Source organism: Manis pentadactyla, chromosome 10 (genome assembly GCF_030020395.1).
Source record: "Manis pentadactyla isolate mManPen7 chromosome 10, mManPen7.hap1, whole genome shotgun sequence".
In the NCBI taxonomy this organism is placed as follows: Eukaryota; Metazoa; Chordata; class Mammalia; order Pholidota; family Manidae; genus Manis; species Manis pentadactyla.
In genome coordinates this window covers 7,104,701-7,131,526 of record NC_080028.1, presented here as the reverse complement: position 1 = coordinate 7,131,526, position 26,826 = coordinate 7,104,701, and the positions used below count along the sequence as shown (strand labels likewise).

At 56.9% G+C, this 26,826-nt stretch overlaps 2 protein-coding genes across 3 annotated transcripts; one reads left to right on the top strand and one right to left on the bottom strand.

The window, feature by feature from the left end:
• The first annotated feature begins 2,073 nt into the window (after window positions 1–2,073).
• CSDC2 (cold shock domain containing C2) lies at window positions 2,074–13,555 on the top strand. The gene is made up of 4 exons (XM_036931400.2): window positions 2,074–2,227; window positions 9,711–10,009; window positions 11,009–11,131; window positions 11,694–13,555. Exons 2-4 carry the CDS (start codon window positions 9,834–9,836, stop codon window positions 11,854–11,856), a joined length of 462 nt encoding a protein of 153 aa, XP_036787295.1. The 5' UTR covers window positions 2,074–2,227; window positions 9,711–9,833; the 3' UTR covers window positions 11,857–13,555.
• A 228-nt stretch (window positions 13,556–13,783) lies between these two features.
• PMM1 (phosphomannomutase 1) lies at window positions 13,784–22,979 on the bottom strand. 2 transcript variants are annotated; one of them, XM_057486336.1, is made up of 9 exons: window positions 22,821–22,979; window positions 20,694–20,811; window positions 19,481–19,557; window positions 19,142–19,233; window positions 18,829–18,928; window positions 16,171–16,278; window positions 15,612–15,687; window positions 14,654–14,769; window positions 13,784–14,313 (listed from the first exon to the last, which is right to left on the bottom strand). In XM_057486336.1, the coding sequence occupies exons 1-9, from the start codon at window positions 22,905–22,907 to the stop codon at window positions 14,191–14,193; spliced, it is 897 nt and encodes a 298-aa protein (XP_057342319.1). In that variant the 5' UTR covers window positions 22,908–22,979; the 3' UTR covers window positions 13,784–14,190. The 2 variants fall into 2 exon arrangements, with proteins under 2 accessions (XP_057342319.1, XP_036787289.1); XM_036931394.2 differs by lacking the exon at window positions 16,171–16,278.
• Between the last annotated feature and the right edge of the window lie 3,847 nt (window positions 22,980–26,826).

The window sequence follows — 26,826 nt, the reverse complement described above, 5'->3', positions numbered from 1 at the left end:
TCATTCACTGGTTCGCAGCCGGTGGGGAGGGGCCTCTGAGAAAGGAAGCTGGATGTGCAGAGGGTCAGACCCTTGGCCTTGGCCTTGGCCTCAGGGGCAGACCAGGCCTCAGCTTCCTCAGAACTGGCACTCTGCCCCTGCCAACTGGCTCCAGTCTCATGCCCTACCTCTCCGTCCCTCCCTCAAGCACTCCGGCCACACCAGCCTCCTCCTATTCCCTTGATGGCACAACACACAGCCACCTGGGGACCTTCCCGCCAACTGTCCCCTCCCCACAATGTCTTCTTTCCAGATTCTGGCAAGGCTGGCTGTGTCACTCAGGGCCCAGCTTAAATGTCATCGCCTCAAGGATGTCCTCCTGGCCACCCCCTCTGCTGGCCCATCTGTGTGTAATCCATCATTCAGCACCACAGCCAAGGCCAGTGCTCCACCAACCTGAGCACCAGAAGAGTCGGCCTGGGCAGCACACCAGATCCTGGGGGCCCAAGAGGGTGGGGAGGGCGTTCCTCAGGTGTGAGCAGGGGCGGTTCCCCCACCAGGGGCAGTGGGTGGCGGGCAGGGCGTCGCAGGTGTCCACCCTGCCCAGCCCTTACCCTGGACTGTAGAACTCAGGGGTCAGGGCCGGGGCTCAGGCCCCTGCCCCATCACTGCGTCCCTTCTGAGCCTGGTGACTTGGTGAAGCCTGCCATTTCTTCCTGCCTGCTTCCTCAGCACAGAGTTGTTACAGAAAGCAGGTGACATACCTGTAAGGCCACTTTGAAAACTGTTGTTGTTCTGGAAGAGAGGAAGGCAAAGAAGGGAGAGGAGGATTTAGCAGGGGTGGACCCTGCATGGGGTTCTGAGACTCAGGGATGGGGTAGAATGGGAGTTCCAGGCCTCAGGCAACAAGAGACAGTGCTGGTCGCCATCTCTAGTAGAATCAGAAACCTGGACTGCCCGAGCCCGGGTGTTCCGGGCGTCCTGGAGGGGCCGGGGCGCGTGGTGGCATCGGATGGCCTGGGTCCAAACACCCCTCTGACCAGGCAAGATCCAGGCAAGCCCCTCCCCTATCGGGGCCTCTCTTTCGTCACCAGCAAAACAGGGATGATGATAAATCGTTGGATTGCTGTGAGGCAATGAGGGCAAAGCAAGGTGCCAGACGGGTGGGAAGCCCTCGGTGCAGCTTACTAGCTATTTTTTTAGCTATTTGTATTTTTCTTGATTGTTTCCCTTTTAACTCCTCCTCCTTTGTATTTTAATAATGCTTCTTTTGAAAATGCCAGCCTGCCTCAGTTGCACTAAAGATACCTGAGGCTTTTGAAGAGTTCCAAGCCGCAGCTGAGGAGAAGGGCTGGGGTGAAGGAAGAGAAGCCCTTTGCCGAGGTGTCCTCAGGCCAGGGCTTGTGTATGCGGCACACTGACCCTCAGACGCCCTCTCAGAAAGGCCTCTCCTCTCCACTTTCCTGAGAGGCCGGGGAGGATCGGGTCACAAGAGACTTTCCCAAGGTCACACAACCTGGAAGTGCAGGAGCCAAGATTCAGACCCAGGCCTTTTCTGCTGCTGAAACCAGGCCTCTCTCTGGGAGGAGCAGGCTGCACTCTGAGGGTCCAGAGAGGAGAGGGAGGTCTGAGCGCCCCTGGGAACCCACTCCCCCTCCCTCGTCTGGAGCACCTCTGGGAGGCTGCCTCTGTGCTGTGCCTCCACTCCTCCAGCTCACCCCCACCAAGTGGCCCCTGGCACGTGCTCAGGCCGCTCGCTCACCATCCCTTGGTTCTCTGATTGCCAGGAATGCAGGCTGTCCCCAGCTCTTCCTCCCCCGCATTCCTCAGCAGCCGCTCCCACCTGGCAGAGCAAATTATACCCTGGCCTGGCAATAAAAGCCACTTTCCAAAAAAAGAAGCTTTAGGGCCCTGAGAGACGCAGTAAGCTCTCTCACCCAGCCCATGCCTGACTCAGGAGGTGGTGTCTGGGCCACGGGCGCCAGGGCCCCATGTCCCTTTAACCAGGGAGTACAAATTCCCGCCCCAGTCCCTCCCTCCTGCTCTTCCTGACGTCAGGAGGAAGGCGTGTGTGAGTGAGTGAGGGGCCCGAGGTGCCGCATGCTCACACACGCGCGCGCGCACACGGTCATACACACAACACGTCTTCCAGCCCCATCCCCTGCTGGCCGGCTCCCAGTGCCAGAGAGGGGCAGAGTGCTGAAGCGGCTGCAGGACGCAGCGCCCCGACCTCAGTTGCCAGGGAGAGGTAAGGGGCTGGATGGGTCCGAGGGCTCTAGACACTGTTTTGGGCAGGGGGGAGGAAGGAGGCACCGCCAAGGGGCTGGGAAGGTGGGCACCTCCCCTGGGGCTGGCCCTGCCCAGTCCAGGTCAGAGGGGACGTGGGAGGCATGTAGATGAGCCTACCTGGCCCTCCTTCCCTCCCTCCCTGGTTCCCAAGGGAAGCTGAGGCTGAGTGGCGCCCAGTGAGAAAGTGTGTGTGTGTGTGTGTGTGTGTGTGAGTGTGTGTGTGTGTGTGTGTGTGTGTGTGTGTGTGTGAGACTTGGGTCTGGCTCAAGAGGCAGAGAACGGCAGACACCTGCCAAGCCGCAGCCTCCTGTCTGGGAACGGGGAGTGGGGGTAATGACTGGACAGTCGTGTTCCTCCAGATGCCAAAAGGAGAATGCAGCCCGGAGCTGAATGGGTCCCTTCTGCTGGAATTTAGGGCTGGGGCTGGGGAGGGACTGTCTGCGGCAGGCAGACGGCTGTGGAGCAGCTGTCCTATCCTGACTCGATTTCTTCCCCAGTGTGATGGGGATAATTGTGTTAACTGGCTTGGAGAGGTGGCTCCATGTTATTATTTTCACCTCAGCGCTCTGGCTTCTCCCCTGACCACGGGTCCTCACTCTGATCTCCACCTTTGCCAGGGTGCAGACCCTGGAGGGCAGGGGTGATAAGCCAGAGGCTGCTGGACCCCCTGCTGTGGGATGCGGTGTGGGGGAAGGGTGCGGGGTGGGGACTGGGGCAGCTTTGACTAGCACCCTGTCTCTGAGTGACCTGACCCTGGCACAAGTTGTCCAGGCCAAGATAAGGGGTGATACTGGCACCTGCAAGGGAGACAGCAGGTTCCTGCCAGGCTGACAGGCTGCAGGCTCTTCCCAGGGAGAGGGGAGGGGACGCAGAACAAGAACAATAATAAATAGAGTGTGAACGGCATCCGCTGGGGCTGGGGGAGGGGAGGAGGAAGTGCGCCCAGCGATGGTGGGCAACCTCTCTGGGGGCCTGGCCCCGTGCCTGCCTGGCTGTGCTCCAGCAGAGCCCCTCCCGGAGAGGGGCAGCCTCCAGCCCCCTGGAAGATGGGGAGTTAGTTCCCCAATCTGACCCCATCCCAGGGGCCTCTGGGCCCTCCAGATCTTCACTGTTCCCTCCTCTCAGCCTCCCTCAACCATTTTCCTGGAGTTTTTTCCAAAAACATCTATTTCCCATATTGGCCCCTTCCTCTGGATCTGTCTGTCCCCCTCCAAAAAAATAAAAAGACAGGTATAAGCAGAAAATGGTTGCACGGGGGCCTTGAAGAGGCCAGAGGACAGTTTGGCTGCAGAGTCCCTCCCAAGCCTGGGGAGTGATGGACGCGCCATGACCACAGATGTCCACAGGCCATGGAAGGGGCTCCCTAGGTGGCGTGGCAGGGCGGGGGGTGGGGGGCGTCCCGCACAGCGAGCCTGTCTGGCACCAGCAGAGGGCGCTCAGGGCCTGGCTGAGCTGGTCACGTCCTCTGGCCTCAACCAGCACAGCCAGGTCACGGATCCTGGTGGGAAGGGAGCGTGGGGCACTTCGGACCTTTGTCCACGTAGAAAGCAAGATGGGGGGCAAAGAGCAGCAGGGGGCTTTCCCCAGCCCCAAAGCCAGGGAAATGATGGTCACCAGGGAGGTGGCATGGCACGCTGAAAAGCTCATAGGCTTTGGGGTCATGCTGATTTGAGCTCGAGCTCAGCCACTCTAAGTGTGACTTTGACCAGTCCGTTTGTCTCTCTCTGGAGGGATACAGAGTGGGAAGGTGACTTGCCCAGGGTCACCCAGACCAGGGGATCTGGAATGTGAGTGTGGCTCTCACAGTGCCCATCCTGGTGTCCCTACCCCCACTGATGCCAAGGAGGCCCAAAGGCCAGAATCACAGCAGCCTCCCAGGGCAGCGTGGGCTTGTGACAAGGAGGAGTGTTAAAGGGCCTCAATTAAGCGCAAGTGTTGGCTGGAGCAGCTCCCCCCATACACACACACACACACAGCAGGGGGATGGGAAAGAGCTGGGCTTAATTAGGTCACTCCAGCTGCTGGAGCAGCTTTGGCACTGATGTATTTTAGGGAGTGTCTGGGAGGCTGGGGGATGGGGAGGGGCGGGGGCAGTGCCAGCTCCTGTCCAGTGGTCCTGAGGCTGTTCCTCAGCTTCCTCAGGCCCACGGACAGGACTCCAAGGTCCAGAAAGCCCTTCCATGTAGTCCTGTATCCCCTGACTTTCCCCTTCTTAACCACATCTCCTTCCCTCCCCTTGTCTGCTCCTCACACGGGGGCGTAGGGCTTGGACGGTTTACGGGGGGCATTGTTTTTAAGCTTGCCAGAGTTGGCAAGTCACTCACCAAGGTCATGGTCTGAGTCAGCACAAAGCCAGAAATAGAACCCCAAGCCCTGACTCCCCAGCTCTTCCTTCTCTGGGGGACAGCAGGAGCTTTCAGGGACTTCCTGGTCCTTCCTTACTGCCTCCTGGCAAATGCCTTTCTGCATCCCCCAAATGTCCCCAGTGTGCAAGATGCTGTCCCTGACTAGCTGTGTGACCCCAGCAACCCTCTTCACCTATCTGGGCCTCAGTTTAGTCTTCTGATGAAGAGGGATAATAGTGGTAATGATCTCATAGGGCTGTTGGGGAACTAACTGAGGAAATGGGCAAAGGGCTTAATGACCTGCATGGCACACGGTTAACCGTCAGCAGATGGTGGCCTGACTCCTGTCACGGTGGGACTTTCCCACTGGGTTCTGCTCACCTCTCTGCTCCCCCTGCTGGACTGGGGGCCCTCTCAGGGTGGGCTGTTTCCTCTCACATTTGTTTTCCTGGTGCCTGGCACTTGGTTTTCTTTCAGTTATGTATTTCTTTCAGTTAGTGTATTTTCTGGACAACTTAGAGGACAGCTGGACTGACCCTCATTAGTCATCTGGTGATGATTCGTGTAGTCAAGGAGAAAAGTGAAGCCCAGAGAGGGGCAGGTGCTTGTCCCAGGTCACACAGCCCTGAGCCAGCTTGCTTTCCCCGATCTGCCCAGAATGAGACAGACACTCAGTCAAGAGAAGACTCTGACAGACATTTTCTGTCCCATTCTTTCTGGGGGAGCTGAGGATTGGAGGATGTCCAGCACCAGGCGCTTGTCACCTGCTGACAGGGCTGAGTCGCCGTCTACAGTCCATGGCCCCACAATGCTGTGTCCCGGCCTCCCCTCAGGCCATCTCCCTGAGCTGTTTCATTCTCACCTCCTCTGGTCGGATGGCCTGCAGAATAGCTGGGGTTTGGCGATTCCCTCCATTCAGGGAAATGGAGACGAGCTTGGCTGAGAGGTTCAGAGCCAAAACATGTGGGCAGGGGCATGCCCGCTCCCAGGTGCACCACTGACACAGCCCCTCAGGATCCCCACAACCTGGGCAGGGAGCTGCGATTAGCTTACTTGACAGATAAGGAAACAGGCTCAGAAAGAGAGGGTCACTCAGGGCCCCCTGTAGAGCCAGGGTTCAAACCTGGGCTGTCTGGGTCCTGACCGTCCCCTTACCCTCTGACTGCTGGCTCTGAAGGGCATTATTCCAGGCAGAAGATGCCCCCAGAGAGGCACACTGAGGCCCTTGGGGGCTAGGCCTTAGCTCTGTTTGAATTGAAACAAATGTTCTGTAAACACATCTGTTCCTCTGCTCTTGGGGGAGTTTATTTTCTCCTTTAGTTTCTCAGGGAAAGTTCTTTTGGGAAAACTCCAGTCTTGTCTTGGCTGAACCAGGAACAGAATTTATCCTCATAGAAAGAGCACTGTTTACCTTCAGACAAATCTGGGCTCTGTCACTCATCTGCTGTGTGACCTTGGGCAAGCTACTTAACCTCTCAGACCCTCAGCATCCTCAGCTGTACAGTGGAAAACACTTATAATTTCAAACTTCAGAGCAATTGAAACTTAAAAACATAAAATAACCTCTGTACAGACTTTTGCCCTGTATATAGCATTCAGGCAGTAAAAGCCCTGTGTTCACGTGCCCCTTTCTGTGGCAACACTCAGGAGAAAGGGGCCACACTCTGCATCCCCTTATTCCTTGCTCCCTGGTCTTCCAGGCTGTCGGGCATTGTGTAGCTCCCTCGGGCTCAGGGCTCTGGCAGGGCCCAGAGAGGGAGAAACTCTCCAAGTTAGTAACAATGCAGGGCCTGAATGCAAGACTCCTGACATCCCACTCCTGGGCTCCAGAGTCAGACTGCCTGCCCTGGTTCAAGTCCTGGCTCAGACATTAATTGCTGTGTGGCCTTGAGTGAGTGACTTGGCCTCTCTGAGCCTGTTTCCTCACCTGCAGAATGAGGTAATAATAGCACCAGCCTGAATGGGCTGTTGCCAGAATTAAATAAAAGAAGTTACTGGCCCTGGCGGGGGCCTAGTAAGTGGGTGACTCCTTGGGGAAACAGAAGAGGAGAGTGGAGGGGACCTCTGCTGAGTCTCTCCTGCCACCCGTCCTCCGCCCTCTCCCGGGGGAGCACCGTCTCACCCAGCGCCTACTCAGTGCTTCCGTCCCACCCTTGTGGGAGCACTTGGAGGGGGGATTCTCATAATCTTCATTTTCCCCAAGAGGAAGGAGAGGAGGAGAGATCCCACATCGGTGCCCTCGGCAACCCCCCAGCTCCCAAGGCCGGTGCCCGGCCCTCTCCCGAGGAGCCCCTGGGTGAGGGGGGAGTTGTGGGCGGAGCTGCCTCTGCCGTCCTGTGGGGCTGGAGGGATGAATGCCTATTGTTGCTGCAGTTCTGCCCCCTCCCCTCTGCTGCCTGGTCCATTTTAGGGAGGGGGCGGAGGGAGCTGCCCTCACCCCTAACCCTGGGTGATCCATGCATTTTTGTGCCGCCTGCTTTGCATGAGTCCTGGGCTGGGAGGCCTGGCTGGCCAGAGCGGGGCTCCTGCTCAGCTGCGTCTCCCTGGTAACCATTGCCGGCTGCCTCGCCCCTCCCCCACCTCCTCCCTCCCCTCCAGCCCCACGACCTCCTAGCACTGGCTGTCACTGCCAAGCACAATACCAGGCCTGGGAAAACTGTGCAGTGGGCTGGCCAGGACCGCCTTTCTCGAGGGAGGGAGTCAAAGCTTCTGTCCCTGCCACCTGTCACCCTCACCCAGGTGGGCAGGGGGCACCCAGGATATGCTGCAGGGCCTGGCATCTGCTTTCAGGGCTGTCATTCTTGGGCAGCTTTGCTTTCTGTCTTCTTTTTGGGAACAGCTTTATGGAGAGAGAATTCTCTCAATACCATATAATCCACCTGCTTAAGGTGGACAAGTCCGTGGTTTCTAATATATTCAGAGTCGTTCAACATCACCATAGTCAATTTTAGGACACCTTCATCACCCCAAGAAGAAACTTTAGACTCATTAGAAGCCACTCCCCATTTTCCCTTCTTCCCAACCACTGGTTACCACTCATCCATTTTCTGTCTCTGTGGATTTGCCTGATCTGGAAATTTCACATATAGAACCACGCAATATGCGGTCTTTTGAGACTGGCTTCTCCCACCTGGCAGAGTGACTTGGAGCTTGTCTCGACTGCAGCACGTGCCAGTCCTTCCTTCTGTTTTATGGCTGCGTACTGTTCTACACACGCTGTGCCACAGCTCGTGCACCCATTCACCTGCTGACAGACCTGTGGGTCGTTTCCATTTTGGAGTTATGAATAACGCTGCTGTGAACATTTATGTATGTGTTTTTATGTGTTGCTTTTCTTCTTGAAGCTTCAGTTTTCTTCTCTCTAAAATGGGGATAAAAAAGACCAAACTTGGCTCACCCCTGCCTCCTGCAGTGAGCTGGGAGAAAAAAACCCACATCAGCTTGAGGGGGTGGGCAAGTCTCACTCCCCAGCAGCTCTTTTGGCTGGAGGAGGATGTGTTGGGGGGCTGCTGGGAGGAGGGAGGCTGCATCTCCACCCACTGGGATGGTGGAGCCAACTCATCCTCTTGACCCGGAAAAGTCTCATTTACTGTGTGATCTTGAACAGCAGCCAGAAGACCTGCTCCAATGATGGGGCTTGAACGGGTGACTTCTCGGCTCTTCTAGCCCTGCCATGCTGTGTTTGCGGTGTTTGCAGGCTTCCTGGGCTCTGGACTCACAAGGAGCCTTAAACTCAACACTCCAAGCTTGGGAGTGAGGAACAGAAGGCCAGAAGTAGACTCACAGTTCAGGGATTTGCCTCTGACCACAGGGCCTTTGGGCGAGGGACGGGAACTGAAGAAACAGAGGTGAGGCAGGGAGAACCTGTCGCCCCACTCCCACACGGCTCTGGACAGCAGGAGCTTCTTTGTGTCCCCAGACCTAGCTGAGCTTCACCCTAGCATGGGTGGGAGGGGGCAGGGTTTACTACCCAGGCACTGAGCTGTGGATGTGGGGATTCTATCAATTAACTTCGATGGCAGCAATGTGTTGGGTATCTGTGAAATGCTAGATGCTGTCACAGACTAAATCAGAGACTCCTCAGCAACCTTGCAAGGTAAGTATTCTCAACCTCATTTTAGAGAGGAAGAAACTGGAGCTGAGGAAAAATTGTCCACAACATCCCGGCCCTGTGCTAAGCAAGTGGAGAGTCAGTGAATCCCCACAGCAACCTGCCTATGAAATAAGAACCAACACTACCCCATTTTAAAGAGCAGGAAACGGAGTCAAATTTGAGTTTAACTCAGGAAACTGAGTTAAGTGTGTTGACCAAGGCGACACAGCCAGTAGGATTCAAACCCAGCCCGTTGGGTCTGGAGCCCACACTCCCACCCCCATGTCAGAGCTGCGGAGTGTCTTGTTCGAGGCCATCAAGCTACAGGTGACACAGCTGAGATTTGAACCCAGGTCTGTGGGTCTGAAACTGTTAACCCTCGTGCCAACTGCTCCAGACCATCATCGGCCGCTTTACTCATGCCTTCCCAGGCCCCCAGAGTGGGGGAACTGGACTGCAAGCTGGTTGAGGCTGGTGTCAGCCAGCTTGGGCCGCCACATCAGAATACTGCAGACCTGGGGGCTTAGACGACAGATGTTTACTTCTCATGGTTCTGGGGGCTAAAGTCTAAGATCAGGATGCCACTGTGGTCGGGCTCTGGCCAGAGCCCCCTTCCTGATTTCCAGACGGCCCCCTTCTTGCAATGTCCTCACACGGCAAGGAGGAGGTGAGCTTTTGGTCTCTTCTTCTAAGGGCACTGATCCCATCATGGGGGCCCCACCCTCCTGACTTCACCTAAACTCACGTCCCAAAGGCCCCATCTCCAAATACCATCATGCTGCAGGACTTCAGTATGAATTTGGGGGATGCACTGTTGAGCTCCATAGCAAGGTTATAGGATCCTCTCCCTGGGGAGGACACTGAGCCAGGGAGGCGCTGCTGAGAGGCCTGAGGTCACTGTGTGAGGGGTGGCAGGCAGGCCCAGCCCCCCAGATGTGTGCTCAGTGTTGAGAAGCTGCCTGCCCTGGGCCACACTCATCGGTACCTCTCTCTCCCACTTTCAGACGGAGCCTGTGGCTGGTGAGGCTGCCGAGCAGGGCCAGGCCAGGCCCTGCCTGCAGGGACGCCCAAGCCCTTCTCCAGCCCCTGCGCCTGGGAGCCCACCAGGCTCTCCTGCCGACCCCGCCATGACTTCAGAGCCCACGTCGCCCCCAGTCGTGCCCCCGCTCCACTCCCCCAAGTCCCCTGTCTGGCCCACCTTCCCCTTCCACCGGGAGGGCAGCAGGGTCTGGGAGCGGGGCGGTGTCTCAACTCGGGACCTGCCCAGTCCTCTGCCCACCAAACGGACCAGGACATACTCAGCGTGAGTACCTGCTCCTTGCCCAGACACCCCCTTTCCCTGGGATGGGGCTTCAGCCTCGGACTGCCCAGCCCTGAAGTCTTTTCCAACCCGTTGTCCTCACCTGAGCATAGAGGAGCTGTGTCTGGCCCTTCCAGGAACTGCGTTCATTCATTCCACAAAGATTCGTGGAGCTCCTGATGAGGGGATCTGGTGATGAGTAAGACAGACGCAGCTCACAAGCTGCTATGAGAAGGGGGGATGTGTCTGCTCTTCACTACCACCTGGCCGTGCTGGGGGCAGGGAGTGGGAGGCACCCAGCATCAGGCCTCAGGGAAGAAGCCATCGTAGCTGGTTTTGGAAGACTCGTCCGGTGAAGAAGGAAGTTGGGTGTTCCAGGCCGATGGGCCAGCCTGGACAAAAACAAGCGTGGGATGACCTTTGGAGAGGGGTGGGCAGGCTGGACCTATGGGGTAGGTCACTGGGTAGGGGCAAGTGGGGTGGGGTTTGTGGGAGCCAGGGGGAGACTGACTTGGCTTGGCCAAAGGAGGCTCGTGATGGCAAGTGCTGGTTGCCCGTGTCCAGTCCAAGGCCAGGCACCAGGCAGATGCTTCATAAATGGTGAATGGATGGATGAGGGACAATAAGTGAATAGCATGGTGCTGCTTCAAGAGACAGTGGGCTCCCCATTCCAGGAGGTATTCAAGCCTAGGTTAGACATTCTTCCCTCAGAAATCTTACAACAGGAATCCATGGAAGCCTGAACAACCTCAGAAGGGGAGGGTGCTGTGCAGAGAGAGGGCCACTGTCGGGAGTCAGGAGACCCACCTGCTGTGCACCCCGGGACAGCCAGCTCCTCTCTCTGCGCCTCTCATTGTCCAGTGGGATGATGGGAGGACCGAGCGACTGTACTGTGTGCAGTTTCTGGCCTGGGCAGGGTTCCCCACAGCCCAGAAGCTGGCTCCGCAGGGTCCAGGGAGGGGTCCCCAGGCCACAGCTCCAATCCCCCTACCCTATCCTCAGGACAGCCCGGGCCTCGGCCGGCCCCGTGTTCAAGGGCGTCTGCAAGCAGTTCTCACGCTCACAGGGCCACGGCTTCATCACCCCTGAGAATGGGTCTGAGGACATCTTTGTGCACGTATCTGAGTGAGTGGCCCCTGCTCCCTGTCGTCAAGTCCCTCCCGCCTCCCTGCCCTGGGCTGGGCCCCTAAGGGGTCTCCCTTCCCTGGCTGAAAAACCTGAGTCCCTGGCTGAAAAACCTGAGTCCCTGGCATCTTTCTCTTCCTCTCCCAGGGATTGATGGTGAACCGGAGGGGAGCTGGGGGCAGGTGGGGAGGGGCACTGAGACCCCAGGAACCACTGGCTGAGCCCTGGGCTCCTGTTCCAGCATCCGGGGGCAGAGAAGTCTGGGCCAGCCCCTGGGTCGTTCAGCGTGGAGGGCAGGCTAGGAGGTGGGAGAGGTGGTCTAGGCCTGGCCCTCAGCCCTAATGCGAGATGTGACCTGGGGACCTCCCTGCCCCCTCACATCTCATCCCCCAAACAGCACAGAGAGGGAGGGATGTTTTTGATTCCCATTGTACAGATAGAGAGCTGAAGCTCTGAGGAAGAGGCCTGCCCCCAGCTAGGTAGGCCACCCTCAGGCCAGGCCGCAGTGGGTGTCTGGGAGTGAGGCCTACCGCTGGGCTGACACCCTTCTCCTGCCCACCAGCATCGAGGGGGAGTACGTGCCAGTGGAGGGCGATGAGGTGACCTACAAGATGTGCCCCATCCCGCCCAAGAACCAGAAGTTCCAGGCTGTGGAGGTGGTGCTCACCCAGTTGGCCCCACACACTCCCCATGAGACGTGGTCTGGCCAGGTCGTGGGCTCCTAGGCTGGGTGGCTCCCGTACCAACTGCCTGGGGGGTGGGGGCCGCACAGGGTAGATGGGCAGCAGCCGGCTCCGTGCCCCACTGCACTGGCTGATCCAGTGCCCCGGGCGGCCTCAGTGTACACGTCTGTCTGTCTGTCGTGCTTGTGGCCGTTGAGTGTGTACCTCCGTTTCCCAATGACTGTTGTGTGAGTGGGATGGTGCCTTCTGTCCACCCTCCCCCGACTTCCCTCCCTACCACACATGCACAGCACCTCTCCCCTCCTGCCCATCTGCCTCCGAGCCTCTGAGGGCGTGTGTCAGGGAGGCCTGGCCCCCATCCTGGGCTGGGGTTTCCCACTGGCACCTGGACCTCTCCCCTAAGAAGACAGACCAATGAGCCCTTCGGGGACCCTGCCAGCCTCTGGAAGGGGAAGGGGATGAAATGTGGGGGCGGACAGGCCCTCACTGCTCTGGCCCGGCCTGCCTTCCTGCGCTCCCTTCGGTGCACTGGAGAGGCAAGAAAGGGACCCAAGGGCAGAAGGTGGTTTGGGAGTTTCTGTTTTGCAAGCCATGTTTTGCTGCAGCCTGGCAACGGCTCTATGAACCCCAAACTGGGGCCCTGTCCCCTCCTGTGGGCTACGCTGAGCAGTGTTGCCTCCGCTTCCCCTGAGGAGTCTGCTGAAGGGTGGGGGCACGTCTCGCCCAGCTTGGGTGGAGACACCACCTCCGCCGAATCACACACCTCACGGATGCTCTGCCTGTGCCCAGCCACCACGGCTGCCGAGGGCCTGGCGATGGATGGCAGCAGGTCCCCTCAGGCAGGGCCAGGCACAGGCACCCACAAGGATGGCCCCCAGCCTGGAAGACCACCAGCCTTGCAGCCCCTTTGCTGGACCCTCTTCCCAAAGCTGCAGGACGGGGGTCCTGCTGGCCCCCAGTAGCCAGTGGCTGAGGTGTGGTCCCCATCCTGTCCATCCCTTACAATGCGTGTGTGTGTATATGTATGTGTGTGTGTTCATTTGCTCTTGGCAGGGGGTTGGCCTGGCCTGGGAGGCTAGGGAGGAGAGGCTTTGCCTCCATCCCCATCACCACTACACTCCCTTCCAGAGTGCATCACTGACAGGAGTAGAAATGGGGTTCAAGGGAGGGCCTGCCAGGGACAATGACCCTTATGAGACCCAGTCTGTGAGTAAAATGGGGCTCAAATGCCCAGAATGAAGAGGGTCGGTGACTGTCTGGGAAGACGGCCCCCAGTGCTGTAAGTGCCCTGCAGCCTCAGGGTTTAGAGCAGCTGGGGTGTGAGCAACATCCCCTACCCCTGGTCCCCACCACACAGAGGCTGGGTGCCCACTGCTGAGTGGTGCTGGCCAGGCCCCCCAAATTGAGAATGGCCCATCCCATCTGATACCCCACTCTGAGCTGGGGCTACTCTGGCAAGGCCTGAGGCCTTTCCATGTAGAACAAAGACTCTGACCTCTTAGTGGAAGGTTTACTGGTGCAGGTTAACTCCTGGGAGCAGACCCCTGCCTTCTAGGCACAAGCCAGGACGCAGGATGCGGTAACACCAGCCCTGGGGCTTCCTGGGGTGGCAGAGGGGCAGCAGTGCCCCTCCCCAATCACAGCCTTGCGGTGTCCAGCCAGAAACCCTCCTGAGACCCCCGGCCACTTGGATGCCCCCCATACTTCCTAACACTGGCAATAAACCCTCAACTGTGATGCAGCCTGGCCCACAACTGCCTGCTGTCTGGGTCCTGGGGGAGGCGCTAGGGGAGGACACCCCAAAGCACCCTTTTTCGGGACTTCAGAGGCCCACCTCCTTGACCTGATCAAGGACTTCCTGTGTGACCAGGGCAAGTCCCTGCCATCTGTGCCTCACCTGCTAAGTGGTGGCTGTAACAGCATTTGTGTCTGGGGCCAATTACCATTCAGACAGAATTGACACCTTATCTTGTGGGAACTTTAATGTCTGCGAGAGAACGTTCTCACAAATACGCACCTTCCGCACTGCTCTGCACGCACTGGGACAGGCAAGCAGGGTGGGCTCTACCTCTTACCAACCCTTGCACATACCTCCTCCCTGCGTAGACAGAAACCTGTTCTATTCGGGAGCCCGAGCAGCAGCTGTAGCCAGGGCTGTCATGGAGGACGGAGCCAGTCCCAAGAGGACCTGGGGGATGGCTGCCCACACAAACCCTGGCCCCATCAAGGTGGGCCTTGCAGCAGGTAATATGAGGCAGGCATCCTGGGTCAGAGGAGGAGGGGCCCTGGCACCCCAAGCAACACCAAGGGCCAGGGGCTCTCTTTACGCCTGGGCGGAGATCTCTGGAAGTCCAGAGGGGCAGGTGTGGGCCACAGTCATGCCTCATGAGCTGTCTCTGGGAAAAAGATTTCTCGGCACCGCTGCACCGTGTCCTGAGGGGAGATCACGCTATGGCCGACAGTCCGGGGGTCAGCATAGATCTCAAAGTCGTTCCCACCCTGCCGCAGATGAAGGGCAGAGAAGGCAAATATACAAGTGGTGCCAGAGGAGGGTCCCAGGGATCAGGCCCAGCACCCACCCCAGTGCCTAGAGCTGCCCTTTACCTGCCCCCTCAGAATTTCCAGGAAGCCCACATTCTCAGCCTACACCAGATTTCCCTGACTTGCTAGGACATGGGGCAAGTGTCCAGCCAGTTCTGGACCCCAGGCTCCCAATATGTGTAATGGGGCTGGAGAGCACGGGCTGTTTGCTGGAGTCACCCAGAAGGTGCCACCCTGTATCCTGGCCTTGACCTGGGGTGACTTGGGGAAGGAGGGGCCTGGGCTAAGCCACACTCACAGGGCTGGTTTCATTCCCGAAGAAGTGGATGGTGTCAAAGCTGTCCTGGTCCAGGCTGTCGAGGCAGTAGCGCTTGTCCCAGCCCTCAGGGAAGATGTCGAAGCTGATCATGCCTCCTGCAGGGGGTGGGGCATGGACAAGGCTGGCAGAGGGGAGGCTCATGGGGGTGGGCCTGGGCAAGGCCCTTCATTCGTTCAGCCCTTGTGGGCCTACTTAGAGCCAGGCACAGGGCATGGCACAGACTCAGGATCCTCATGCAACTACGATCCAGTGAAGGACAGACAGTAAGCAGAGCAGACGACCTCAGAGCCTGGGGAATGGCTGGGTAGCTCCCCGACCGTGCTGGCTGGAAACATCCCTGAGGGGACACTGAGCTGAAGCTTGAGCCAGGGTGGCAGTTACTGGGAGGCAAGTGGACCCCTAGGCAGGGAAGGGCGTGGAATGCCCCACAACAGAGAAGGCCAGCAAAGGGCAGGGGCAAGGGCCCTGGGGCTCAGGAAGGACTCAGCAGGAGCATGATGTAGTCTGTTCACCCGTAAGGATCCCTATGGCCACCGTGGGGAATGGATGAGGCAGTATGGGCAACCAGTGGCACTGGAGTTAGCTGGAGCCTGGAGGCATAAGCAGAGGTCAGATTCCAGAAGCATCCTGGACTCATGGCCCTGGGACTTGCTAGGGGATGAGATTTGAGAGGGGGTGAGGGAGAAAAATCAAGGGGGACACTTTTGCTTTTGACCAGAGCAGCTGGGCAGGCGAGGGATGGATTAGGGTCAGGTGGGGAAGATGCAGTGGGTGGGTAACATACATAGTTCCTGCCCACTGTGGCTCGGCCGGCCCCTGCCGTGCCCCTGAGGGGAGAGGATTTCCTAAAGGTGCTGGGGAGGGCAGTCTGGCCTTGAGAGACCCTGGGGTGGGCTCTTGTGCCAGGCCTCTCAGGCTGCCCACAGGGAGGACATACCTCGAGAGAACCTCAGCCCTTTGCCTGAAAACTCTGTTTTCAGGGCTTCCACGAACTTCTCCCGGATCTTCTCCTTCTACAGAAGAGGGTGGAGTAGACAGAGGTTCAGGGGGCTGCAGTGTGCCAGACCCTGCGCTGGGCACCCAGAGGGTCTGAGCTCACTGAGTGTTCCAGGTGGACACTGTCACCCCCACTTCACAGATGAGGAAACAGGCTCAGGGAGGGGCTGGGCCTCAGTGTCAGAGCCAGGGCCTGAATCGAGGTCTGACTGAACCCAGTGCCAGATCCTGCCAATGGAGGTGTGGGTGGGGTATTCTGTAGTAGAGGCACAAGGAGGAAGGTTGACGGGACAGTGCAGTCTGAGTCCCAAGTTAGTGTCCACCTCAGGGCTGGACTGGTCAGCTCTGCCTAGCTCAACAAAGCCAATCATGACTCAGACCCCAGAAATGAGAATGAGGAACTAAGAGCAGGTGAAGACCTGTGAATAAGTGGCAGTATGTGCTCAGGGAGGCCAGCAGGATGCCAGGCAAGGCCATGCACCAACCACACGACAACGTACATTTGTTGAGCACCTTCTGTGTGCAGTGGTCTGAACTGGGAGATTCGGCAGTGCCCAGGAGTCTCCAGCCCCCACCTCTGGGCAGGACCTTGGAATTCTGCAGCATATCTACAAACATGGAGTAAGAGGACATTTGCTCACCAGCCAAGGAGCCCCAGTCTGGTCCTGCAGGGCCAGAGGGGAACAGCCACGCCAGGCCTGGAGGGGCAGCTGTCTTGGCTGCTGCACTAATGGGGGCCAGCACCATGAGGGTGGATGGTTCACCTGGCATACGCTCACTGCAGCTGGGGTAAAGGTGGGGGCCCATCTGGCCAAAGCAGTAGTAAGAGCTCAGCAGGATAATCAGCTCACAGATGGCCTGGAGGACACATATTTGGGGATCAAGAGCCACTGAAGATTTTGGAGCTCAGGAATGGAGTGCCTAGTACTACCTTTCAGTCAGAGTTGGGCAGGACAGGAACAGAGAGAGGTAGGCAGTGGCTAGCAGTTTGGAGCCTGGAGAAGTGGCCTAGGGTGGACATGAGCTATAAGGCCAGATATGACCCAGCCTGAGAGATAAAAGCAGGCTGCCTAGTTCTTGGCCTGGCTTCTGTGCTTCCTGGCTGTGTGACCATTGGGCAAGTCACCTGACTTCTCTGAGCCTATTTACTAGGCTAAAAGATGAACAAGTAATAAATGAACCCTTCCTGTCTCCCTATCACGGAAACACAGAGAAGGGATGTGAGCTTTCTGCCAGCCTTGGCTTGCCTTCCCAGCAGGCAGGTGCACCCCCAGAGAGACTAGAGTCCCCACCAGAGGCCATTCTGTGGGCCCAGGGTCGGAGGTGCCCCAAGCTCTGGATAAATGTTCCCGTATGGCCCAGGATGGCTGCACCTCCCATCTCTGGAGGACCAGGCTGGTCACTGGACAGCCCCCTGTGCCACATCTAGCCTCAGCAGGGACCAGCACTGTGACCTCAAGCTGGCCACTTACCCTCTGGCCTCAGTGTCCTCATCTAAGGAAGGGGACTACCTGTCCTCAGGGTCTGAGGAGCTGAAGGAGAGTAAAGCACTTAGATGGGATCTGGGCTGGTGTACATACGGCACCAGAGATCAGGAGCTCCGTGTCCCCTCCGATACCAGAAGGGGGTAAACAGGAGTCAAAGACAAGACCCTGGGGGCTGTGGGAAGAGTCAGCGTTTGCCAACCTCCACCTGGCCCTGTCCTCATTACAGCCCACAGGTGGGCACTCTGGTTACCCCTACTTTACAGACGAGCAAACAGTAGTGAAGCCAATCTTCAAAAGTCAGAGGTGGAGCTTGCACTGAAGACCTGAGTGGCCCAGGAGGGACCACCACTCGGTCAGTACGTCGGGGAGGGATTCTGCCCACGGTCTGCTTTAACCACCTGACAGGAAGCCTCAGTACCTTGCCTACCCTAAGCCTTGGGACACAGGGTGGGAGAAGGGTTGGGGGTCGGCGAGCTGGAAGGCATCACCGAGTCCCACACGCCCTCAAGGAAACATCAGAGGGTAGCAGACAGAGTCCCAAGTTCAAATCTTTGCTCTGCAACCAATTCCCTGTGTAGCCTTAGGCAAGTCACTTCCCCTCTCTGAGTCTGTTTCGTCATTCATACATGGGGATAACACCACTGATTTCATTCACTCCAGAAGCATTTCTCGAGGACTTGCTCGGTGTCAGGCGTGTGCTGGGCATAGGGGATCCAGCTGTGAGCAGCCACAGGAAGCCCAGGCCTTAGGAGCTTATGGCTTTGGTTGGGGAGACAGAAACAAGCAAGGTTTTAAGAGTAGGTGATACAGTATATCCCGGGGTGGTGACAGCTGCTTGGGGAAAAATAAAACAGAGGAGAGGAGCAGGAGGTGCAAGCGGCACTCAACGTTAGTGTGGCGCTCAGGGAAGCCTCCACTGAGAAGGGGACTGTGGACGGAGGTGAAGGTGCAGGATGAGCCGAGTCTGCAGGTGTGTTTGGAGTAAAAGGCACAGCCCTGAAGAGGGTCTTCTGTCTTTACAATCAGCGAGGGGGACAGAGCCGGAGCAAAGAGAGCAAGGGGGAGAGCAGAGATTGGTCAGAGAGGCAGAGATGGGCCAGCGTGACGCATGGGAGCATTCCATCCCTGAATGCCAAGCAGAAAGCAAGTCAAGGCTTAGCAGGGGCAGCACACGCACAGGAAAGAAGGACCCTGGTATGTCCCGAGATCGGATGCACAGACAGGAGGCGGGAGAGGTGGGATGAGCCAGGCAGACCCCTCAGGGCTGAGGGCACCCAGGTGGGGGCTGGCAAGGGAAGCCGTGGAAGAACCACAGGCAGAGATCGGATGGGGTACATGTGTGCCGGGAGGCTCTCGATGGCACTGCTGGAGAGCAGGACAGCAGGGTATTACAGGGGGGCAGGAGCAGGGGCAGAACACATGGGTGGACGGATCTGAAACCAACTCTGGAGGCAGAGTCACTAGGAATCACTGTCAGGTCCTCTGTGGGGGGCGGGTGGAAATGGGCCTTAGGTGTTGGATGCCAAAGTGCCCACAGCCGTGGCACATGACGGGTGTCCAAAGGGGTCCTGGATGAATCGGAACACCCCCGCCCCAGCCCCTTCTCTGAGCAGAACATGAAGACTCAGGGGCACTGAGCCCTACAGCCTAAGGCTGCACAGCTGGTGGCACCTTGTCCAGTTCGGAGAACTCGATTCGTTCCTCCAGGGTGCAGCTCCGGCCAATAGGTGAGATGTTCAGCATGCCATTCCGGAACTCAATGAAGGTCCCGCTGGTGCGAAGGGGTAGGAGCCAGAGAGAAGGAGAAGGGTGCCAAATTCAAATCCAGCCCCTCCTGGGGCTATAGCCTCCTTAGGCTTCATGGGGGACACGCGTCCACCCGCCCATGAGTCAGGGATCTCCAGCTGGCACCAGGGAGAACCCCCCCTCCCTCCCTCAGGCCAGGACTGGAGGAGAGGTGGGCCAAGGCTGGGCACGACCTCACCGTTTCTTGGGCAGCCTGAGCAGGGCCATGTAGCGGAGGCAGAAGTTGATCAAGTCCTGCAGTAGTTCCTCTCCCAGGTGGTTCTGGATGGTCTGGGCAAGGAACACGGGGCTCTCAGTGTGGCAGGCATGGGCTCCCCATCAAGTGGTGGGGACAAAGGAAAAGTCAGGGAAGTTTCTGCCTCAACTGAGCTGAGACCAGGAACTCAGCTGAGAACAGGGGCTCTGGGTCTAATAACTTCCTGGGTGACTCCAGAATCCACCCATCCCAGAACAGAAGGCCCCAGGGACTGTTCCCCTTGAAGAAGCATCCCAGGCTGAGGCCCTGAGAGGCACTGACCTGCTTGGAAAGCAAGCGTCCATGCTTATACTGCACCGTCCCATTCTCAGCAAACACGTAATCAAACTTCTCAGTGACTTCAAGGTTACGTGGAGGCCAGGGGAGAAAGAAAGGGCATGAGACCAGGCACCCAGAGCCAAGTGAAGTGATGGAGCCCACACTCCTTGGTTTGGCATTCAAAACCCATCTGTTCCATCCCGAACCGGCCTTTCCAGCCTCCTTGACCGGCAGCTTTGGTCCTTTCCAAACAAGCCAACAAGCCAGTCACACCTCTGGGCCTTTGCTCAGGCAGGCCCTTCTAGAAGCCAGGAATGCTTGCCCCCTCCAAGATCCATTGCTCTCCTCTGGAAGCCTTCCAGGACTGCCCAGCAGAGGGCATCATTTCTGCTCTGTGCTCCCACAGCCCCTCAGTTCAGGGGCTTCCGTTTTACAACCTCCATCACTGTTGCAGAGGCTGTTTGCACTGGGGTTTTCAGCTGTGGCTGCCACGAGAAGCGGGGAGAGTGGGGAGGCACAGGGAGCACAGCCAGGAGGCTGTTGCAGGGTCCGAGTGGAAGATGATCACCTGAACAAAGGTGGGGAGGTAGAGATGGAGACATGGACACATTGGAAGGCATTTCTGGACTTGCTGATGGGATGAACAAAGTGGTGGGGACAAAGGAAAAGTCAGGGAAGTTTCTGCCTCAACTGAGCTGAGACCAGGAACTCAGCTGAGAACAGGGGCTCTGGGTCTAAAAACTTCCTGGGTGACTCCAGAATCCTCCTCTGTTAAATGACATAATCATGCCCACCCTAAAATAAAGGGTGGTCGTGAAGATTAAATGAAAAGAAATTCACACTTGGTCGTTTTTGACAAAGGGTAGCCATTATTGCTTATGCACATATTAAAGATGAGGAAATCAAGACTCGGCAGAGAGAACAGGCTGTCAAGTGCATTCGGGCAGGATTCGGCCTGCGCTGCTCCCTGCTGTCTCTCCAAAGCCTGTAGCGCCACGCACAAGGTAGGTGACCACTAATGTTTGAATCAGTGAGAGAAACATGTGGCTGGTCCCTCTACTTCCTTTGCCGCACAACAGCAGATCTGGGTCTGAAGGCACACTGGTCCAGGGACATCCGGAACTCCTCACCGCCTCTCCCCCCACCCCAACTGTGGAACCGGCTCTGGGCGGCTCCTCCTACCTTCATGCCCATCTCCCTGGACGGCTCCTCCTACCTTCATCCCCCTCTCCCAGCTGCTCAGCAATCTTAGAGTAGTCGGAGCCGCCCACCACACCGATCTGCACCCTGCTCCGCAGCTTCTGCAGGAAGGCAGCCACCTCAGGGTCAATTTTCTGCAGGGACAGGGGAGAAGCACAAGAGTCTGGCTGTCAGCATGCCTGGGACCTCCACCTAGCCCTCACTCTGCTCAGAATCCAGGGACCCCATGTTTCACCTGAATCTGAGGCAGTTCAAGGTTAGAACCCAGCTCTTATAAATAGATGCACTTGGGTCCAAACTCCGGCTCAAGTCCCTCAATTGCAGGATGACCTTGAGCAAATGGCTTTGCCTTAGTTGTCCCTATCAACAAAATGGGGATTATAGTAGCAACCACCTGAGGGGGTCACTGTTAGGATTAAATGGGATAGTGTCAAAAATGCTTGGAAATGAACAAAGAATTAACCGGTCAACAATGACTGGAAAAGATGCCCCAACAAGGAAATATAAACTGAGTTACAATCTGTGTTTACAAACATTTGGATATTCAAAACTGACAATATCTAGAGCAGATGATGACATCAGGGAAACAGCCATTCTCAAACCCTGCTGAGAGTATAAATTACTCACTTTGGAGGGTAATTTCGTAAGATCTATTAAAACTGAAAATGCATGGACCCCATCACCTGGAATTTCCACTTCTCTTGCCTTAGTATAAATGCAGGTTCACTGGGAAACTGCAAACAACTTATGCGCTTGTCAATCAGAGAATGGTACATACTTGCTCTGAAATACTATACTGTGGTTACACAGGATAAGGCAGGCCTGTGCTTCCCAGGCCTGGAGCACAGGACAGTTCTGAGACATGCTGTTAATTGTTAAAATCAAGTTGCAGGAAGGTGCACACAGTAGATACCACTTACTGAAAAAAATTTTAAAAGCCTTACAAAACAATGCTTATGTCTTCTGGGCACTGAGATCCAGCTGTGTCTAGAACAAAGCCACAATACAGGCACCCATGTTACCTCGGGGAGGGGGCTGGGCCTGGGATCCTCACATAGTCAGAAAGGACTTGGGCCTTCTGTTTTATTTTCATTCTTTATAAGAGGATGTGTTCGTGAATAAGCATAATGAAAATTTAATGCTTAAAAAGCACTAAGAATAGGGCCTGGCATTAACATTGGTGGACAGCATCAACACACTGTTCTTGTACAGGCTGTTGGGTTAGTGGAGCCAAAGCCAAAGCCAGGGCCCCACAGGGTGGGGCAGGGCATTCAGGACCTAAGAGGGGAGGCTAAAACCTGGGTCCCCAACAGTCACTGCCCTGCATCTCAGTCCTACCAGCTCCCTGCTCTCAGTTGGTCCTTGTGGCCCCAGACAGGAGGGAGGGCAAGAAAGAGCCCTGCTTATCTGTGCACGCAGCTGGTGAGGGTGGACCTGGATACTCATCCACGGTGAGAGCCAAAGGGAGCAAAACTGAATGAGGAGCAGCGGTAGGAGGACCAACGCCGTGAAAAGCCTTTACAAGGAGACTGCTCTCCCCTCTCCCTGTGCCAGAGAGACCCTCTGGTGCCTCTCACTTCCAGGTGGGCGGAGTCCATAACTCTTTCGAAAAGGTACACTGGTCCTCCCTCCCTCCGTGGCTGGGGGTGGGATGAGGGCTTGAGACACCAGACCAAGGCCCAGGCCTGGGAAGGTCGGGTGGGATGGCTCCGAGACCACCTGTGCCCCAGCAGATGGCGACTCTGACGCTTTGGTGCGTGCCCAGCCCTGGACGGAACCCTGGGTTCAGACGCCAGCTTCGGGCTACTGGTGCGTCCTAGGGCTGAACTGGGGTGGGCGCCGGGGTTGGGGAGGCGCCCCGGAGCCAGGCCTGAGCGTTTGGTAGTCTGGGGAGGAGGCTCGCAACCTCCTCCTTCCAGAGTCCGACGCAGCCCCGACGCTCCCGGGCAGAACGTGGGCGCGGACCTCCCAGCAGGCGGCCCACCACTCTCAGCACGCGGCCCCAGGGTGTCAGCGGCTGGGTACCGGTGCAGCCCACACTCGGTTCCGGGGTGTCCGGGGTCACGCCGCTGCAGGCCCCCATTCGGCCTCCGGGTGTTCGTGTGACAGTCCCGACGGGAGCTGCCAAACGTCGGGGCCCTACCTGGCGAGCGGGCGTGAGGGTCCCGTCCACGTCAAAAAGGCAGAGGACGCGCTCCTTCCGGCGGGCGCCCTCAGCGGCGACCGCCATGGCTGCAGCCCCGCGCGCGCGCCGGAGTCGAGCGACGCCGCCGCCACGGCCGCGTCTGGAAGAGGCTGGATGGGGCGGGGCCTGGGGCGGGACCGTCAGGCCGCGGGGTGCGCCAAACGAGAGGGGCGGGGCCGGGGCGGGGTCCTGGCGCGAGCGGCGTGGCCCGGGCGGCAGGGCCCCGAGCGGACTGCGAAGGCTGGTTCCTCCTGCATCTGGGGAGGAGGGGCTGGACGCGGGCTGGACCTCAAACCCGCAGTGCGGTGCAGGTACCCCCGCCCTCCACCAGGCACGTCATGACTCACCCCCTCCCTGCTAACGCCTTTGCCCTACAAATCCCGAGCTTTGAGAAATCTCCTGGTGTGGCCTTTGCTCTGGCTCTGGTCTCCGCCAGGTGGCCTCCCCGACCTTTCCTCCTCCTGCTGGTATCCTCCACCCCATAAGGCTCAGCTCAAGGTCGTTCTGCTTAAACTATCCTGGGTCCCTCTATTCACCACTATTTAACCATCACGTCGACCTTCGAGTTAGTTCTAGGTGGTCATCCTGGCTTCACACTATGTGACTTCAGACAATCCACCTGAACTCTGTGTCTCCAGCTGTAAAATGGGAAGAACATCACCTACTTTTTGTAGAGTTGCTTTGCCCATGAAAAGAAATCATAAATGCAAAAAAGCCCACTCAGAACCTGGCGCACAGCAGGCCCACTCCAAAGGACAATGTGTTTAGAGATGTGCGTGATACAGTTCCTGATTAAACAGCTGTTGCTGCCAAAAGTCTTAAAGCCAGCACCTAAACATTTAGAAATAAGAAAAGGAGAAAAATTGGGGACTGGTTAAATTAACTCTGGCCCACAGATGAAGTGCCTTGAAGCCGTGAAAATCTGTGTTGTAGAATATTTAACTCAGAAAACTCATGATCCCATTTTAGTACTGGAAAAGTAGCAGGCTGTCTCTGGGTGCTGGTGTTATGGTGGATTTCGAAGGTTATTTTCCCGCTTGGAAATGTCCTGACTGCAGCTTCCTCTTCTCCAGAACCAAAGGCCCACCCGCACCTCCCTGTGTGCTCCCTCTAAGAGCTGCCCTTCAACTTGAGGACTGAATGGGCATTTTTGCTGTGTCCACCACCCTTGCCCTGATTCCTTTGGTCAACTCTGGCCGTTTCCATCATGGAGAAACACACATCCATGCTGTGAGTGGCACGGCTGTGCACAATGGTTTTGATAGGCTGGTTTGTTTTTCTGTCTTGGTAGCTGTGGTGCCCTGGGGAGAGCACTGGAGGTAGAGTCAGGGGCCCTGCAGTTTGGTCCTGCTAACTATATGGACTTAATAGGTCATCTTCCCCTTGCTGGACCCAGGTTTCTTCGTCTGTATGATGGGGACATAATTCCCACCTGATGGACTATGAATGGTGACATGGTAAGAACTCACCTTTACTATGTGCCCACCACCATACTGGACACTTGACCACATTTCATTCACTCTCACAGCAGCTTTAGGAGGCATTACTGTCTCCACTTGGTGAAGAGAAAGGGATGTGCTCAAGGCTGCACAAAACACCTGGCAGGTGGGATGTCTCAGCTGAGACCAGGCTGAGCTGGGTGAGCAAGGTACTTGCCACAGACACAAATGTAGGAGGGCACCAGAAAGCTCAGTAATCAAGATAAGTAGCATTTCAATGTAATATTTTTAAAAAATCCAAATTAATGCAAAAAAAATCTATGAACAAAATATCAAAAGAAATTAAAGACAGGATCAATAATTGTGCTGTGCTGAGGAGCCATATTGGAGCCTAAGGCAAAAAGGAAAAATCTGTCTTGACAGGTGCTGTGGTGGAGTATGGTCCATTCCTTAAACAAATGTATTGTGCCTGACACTGTTCTGTGACTCTGGGAGCTGGCAGGGCCCAGACCCCTCCCAGGGCTCAACTAATCTAGAGCAGGGTGGGATGTTGGGAGGGGTGCCTGGAGCTGCCTAGATTAGTCTGTGCTATCTCAGAGCCAGACTGCTTCCGAATTCCTAGGAAATTGGTTAAATGCAGATAACCGGGGCCCGCCCCTGGCACTGGGATCCAGAAGCTGTAGGATGGGCCTACAGGGCAGGATAGGTTTTGTCTCCTCGGATTAGGTCCACCTTCCCAAAGACAAACAAAGGTAAGTTCCCAAGAACAGCACACCTCTTCTCTCAAGGCCGTTTCACTGATGAGGCCCCTGGAGCCCAGAGGGAGTGAACTGCCCTGAGACACAGACCCAGGAGGGCCATGTGGGGTGGCCCTTGTGGCCACCAGCCTGTCCCTTTAATAGGAGGTTCATTCCTGGCAACTGGTGCTTGGATGGGGCCTTGGGGCAGCCCTGGGGAGAATGGGGAGCAGGACTGGAGAAACTGGGTTATGGAGAACTGGCCAGAAGGGCGTTTCCAGAGGATTGAAGGCAGTGATGCCTGAAGGCAGCAGGCCTGAGAACCCAGCCTGGTGGGATCCTGCTCAGAAAGAAAGACCTTGGGCTCTCCCGGACCAGACAGTCGGCTGAGGTTCAGAGGTAAGAGGCTTCTGGGCTTGGTTTGAGCAGTATAGCTCCTATCTTGGGCATTTCACTTCCTCTGGCCAAGAGCCCTCTGAGGGGGATGTCCTTATATACAACTTCTGGAGGCAGACACCAGAGAGTTGGAGTGGTTTTCCAGTCACAGCACAGCCAGGATTCACATTCCGTCTGCTCCCCTAAGGCTCCTTGGTGGGAAGACAAGTTCAACATGTTGCTGAGTGAGTAAAGGGGTGTTGACCCTTTTTTCCCTGCCTGGAGTGTGACCTTTTGAAGGCAGCAGACCCAGTCTGAGGGGCAGCCTGGGTGTTGTGGTGTTCAGTGGGTGTTCAGTGAGCTTGATGGTTCCTGGGGCCAGCCAGGTGAGCCTGGGTGGGTCCCGGGTGGGTCCCACCCACACTCTCAGCCTGTTGCTCATCTATAAATGGGGCCCCTACTGCCCACCTCTCTGGGCCACCAGGAAGATGTTTTTAGAGAGGCTTGCTAAGCAGTCAGGGCTTTCGCTGCTTTTAATTCCATTTTAGTTCAGGGGCAGTGGGAGGCTGGGGAGCCTGTGGCTGTTGGCAGCTTTTCCGGCAGTTTTTTCCTTCATTTTTCAAAATGTTTGCAGCACATAAAATGTTTTCACAACAAACAAGTCCACTGGATTTAAACGAGCTGGAGGAAGCGTGCTCAGAGATGGGTTGTGGATTGGGTGAGCTGCTGTGCTGGGTTGGCAAGGACCCCTTGAGGCTCCCTCAGCTAAAGCCAGTGGGGACAGGAACAGCACTGCCCCACCTGGGGGAGTGTCTGGGCCAGTGGCCCTCCCTCCCCCAACACCCAGGGATGGTGATCTCTGTGGATCAGAGCTCAGCCCCAGGACTGAGAACTTGGGCAATTCTCTCCTAACCTCTCAAGCCAGTGGGGGGAGAGGAGTCTTGCTGGAAGAGGCCTTAGAGACTATCTGATTATAGTTTTTCTGCAGAAAAAACTGAGGCTCAGAAAAGAGAAGGCCCTGATCAAATAAAGTATCGGATTCAGAGGCTCAGTCCAGATGGGTCTGTATCCAAGTCCAGGGTTTTTATGACCTATGCCTCCCCTACTGTATTGACCTGGTGAATTGATTCACTCAGCGACGCCAACTTGTGCCAGGCCCTGCCCTTGGAGCGTGTCCAGATGGCAGGAGTGTGCCAGGAGGCCCCCCCAGGAGGAAGTTGAGGTGGGGAGAGCTCAGGAAGGCTTTGTGGAGGACCTGCTGGCACTGGGCCTTTAGTGCGGTGTGAGGGGTTGCTCTGAGGATGAGTGGGGAGAGGATTCAGGTCCAGCAAACAGTAAATTGAGGCCAGAGATGGAAATCCACTACAATGATATGGACCCACACTTGCAGCAGAGTATGGGGATTGGTGCTGT

Bases quoted from the DNA above. Each gene is read 5' to 3' on its own strand.
- PMM1 (XM_057486336.1), bottom strand. From the start codon at position 22,907: ATGGCGGTCGCCGCTGAGGGCGCCCGCCGGAAGGAGCGCGTCCTCTGC. The intron at 16,279-18,828 runs GTGCCACCAGCT...CCATGTTTGTAG, and splicing joins AGTTCTCCGAACTGGACAAG to ATATGCTGCAGAATTCCAAG. The intron at 15,688-16,170 runs GTACGTTGTCGT...CCTCTTCTGTAG, and splicing joins ACAGAAGGTGCTCAACAAAT to AAGGAGAAGATCCGGGAGAA.
- CSDC2 (XM_036931400.2), top strand. From the start codon at position 9,834: ATGACTTCAGAGCCCACGTCGCCCCCAGTCGTGCCCCCGCTCCACTCC. The intron at 10,010-11,008 runs GTGAGTACCTGC...CCCTATCCTCAG, and splicing joins CGGACCAGGACATACTCAGC to GACAGCCCGGGCCTCGGCCG. The intron at 11,132-11,693 runs GTGAGTGGCCCC...CCTGCCCACCAG, and splicing joins ATCTTTGTGCACGTATCTGA to CATCGAGGGGGAGTACGTGC.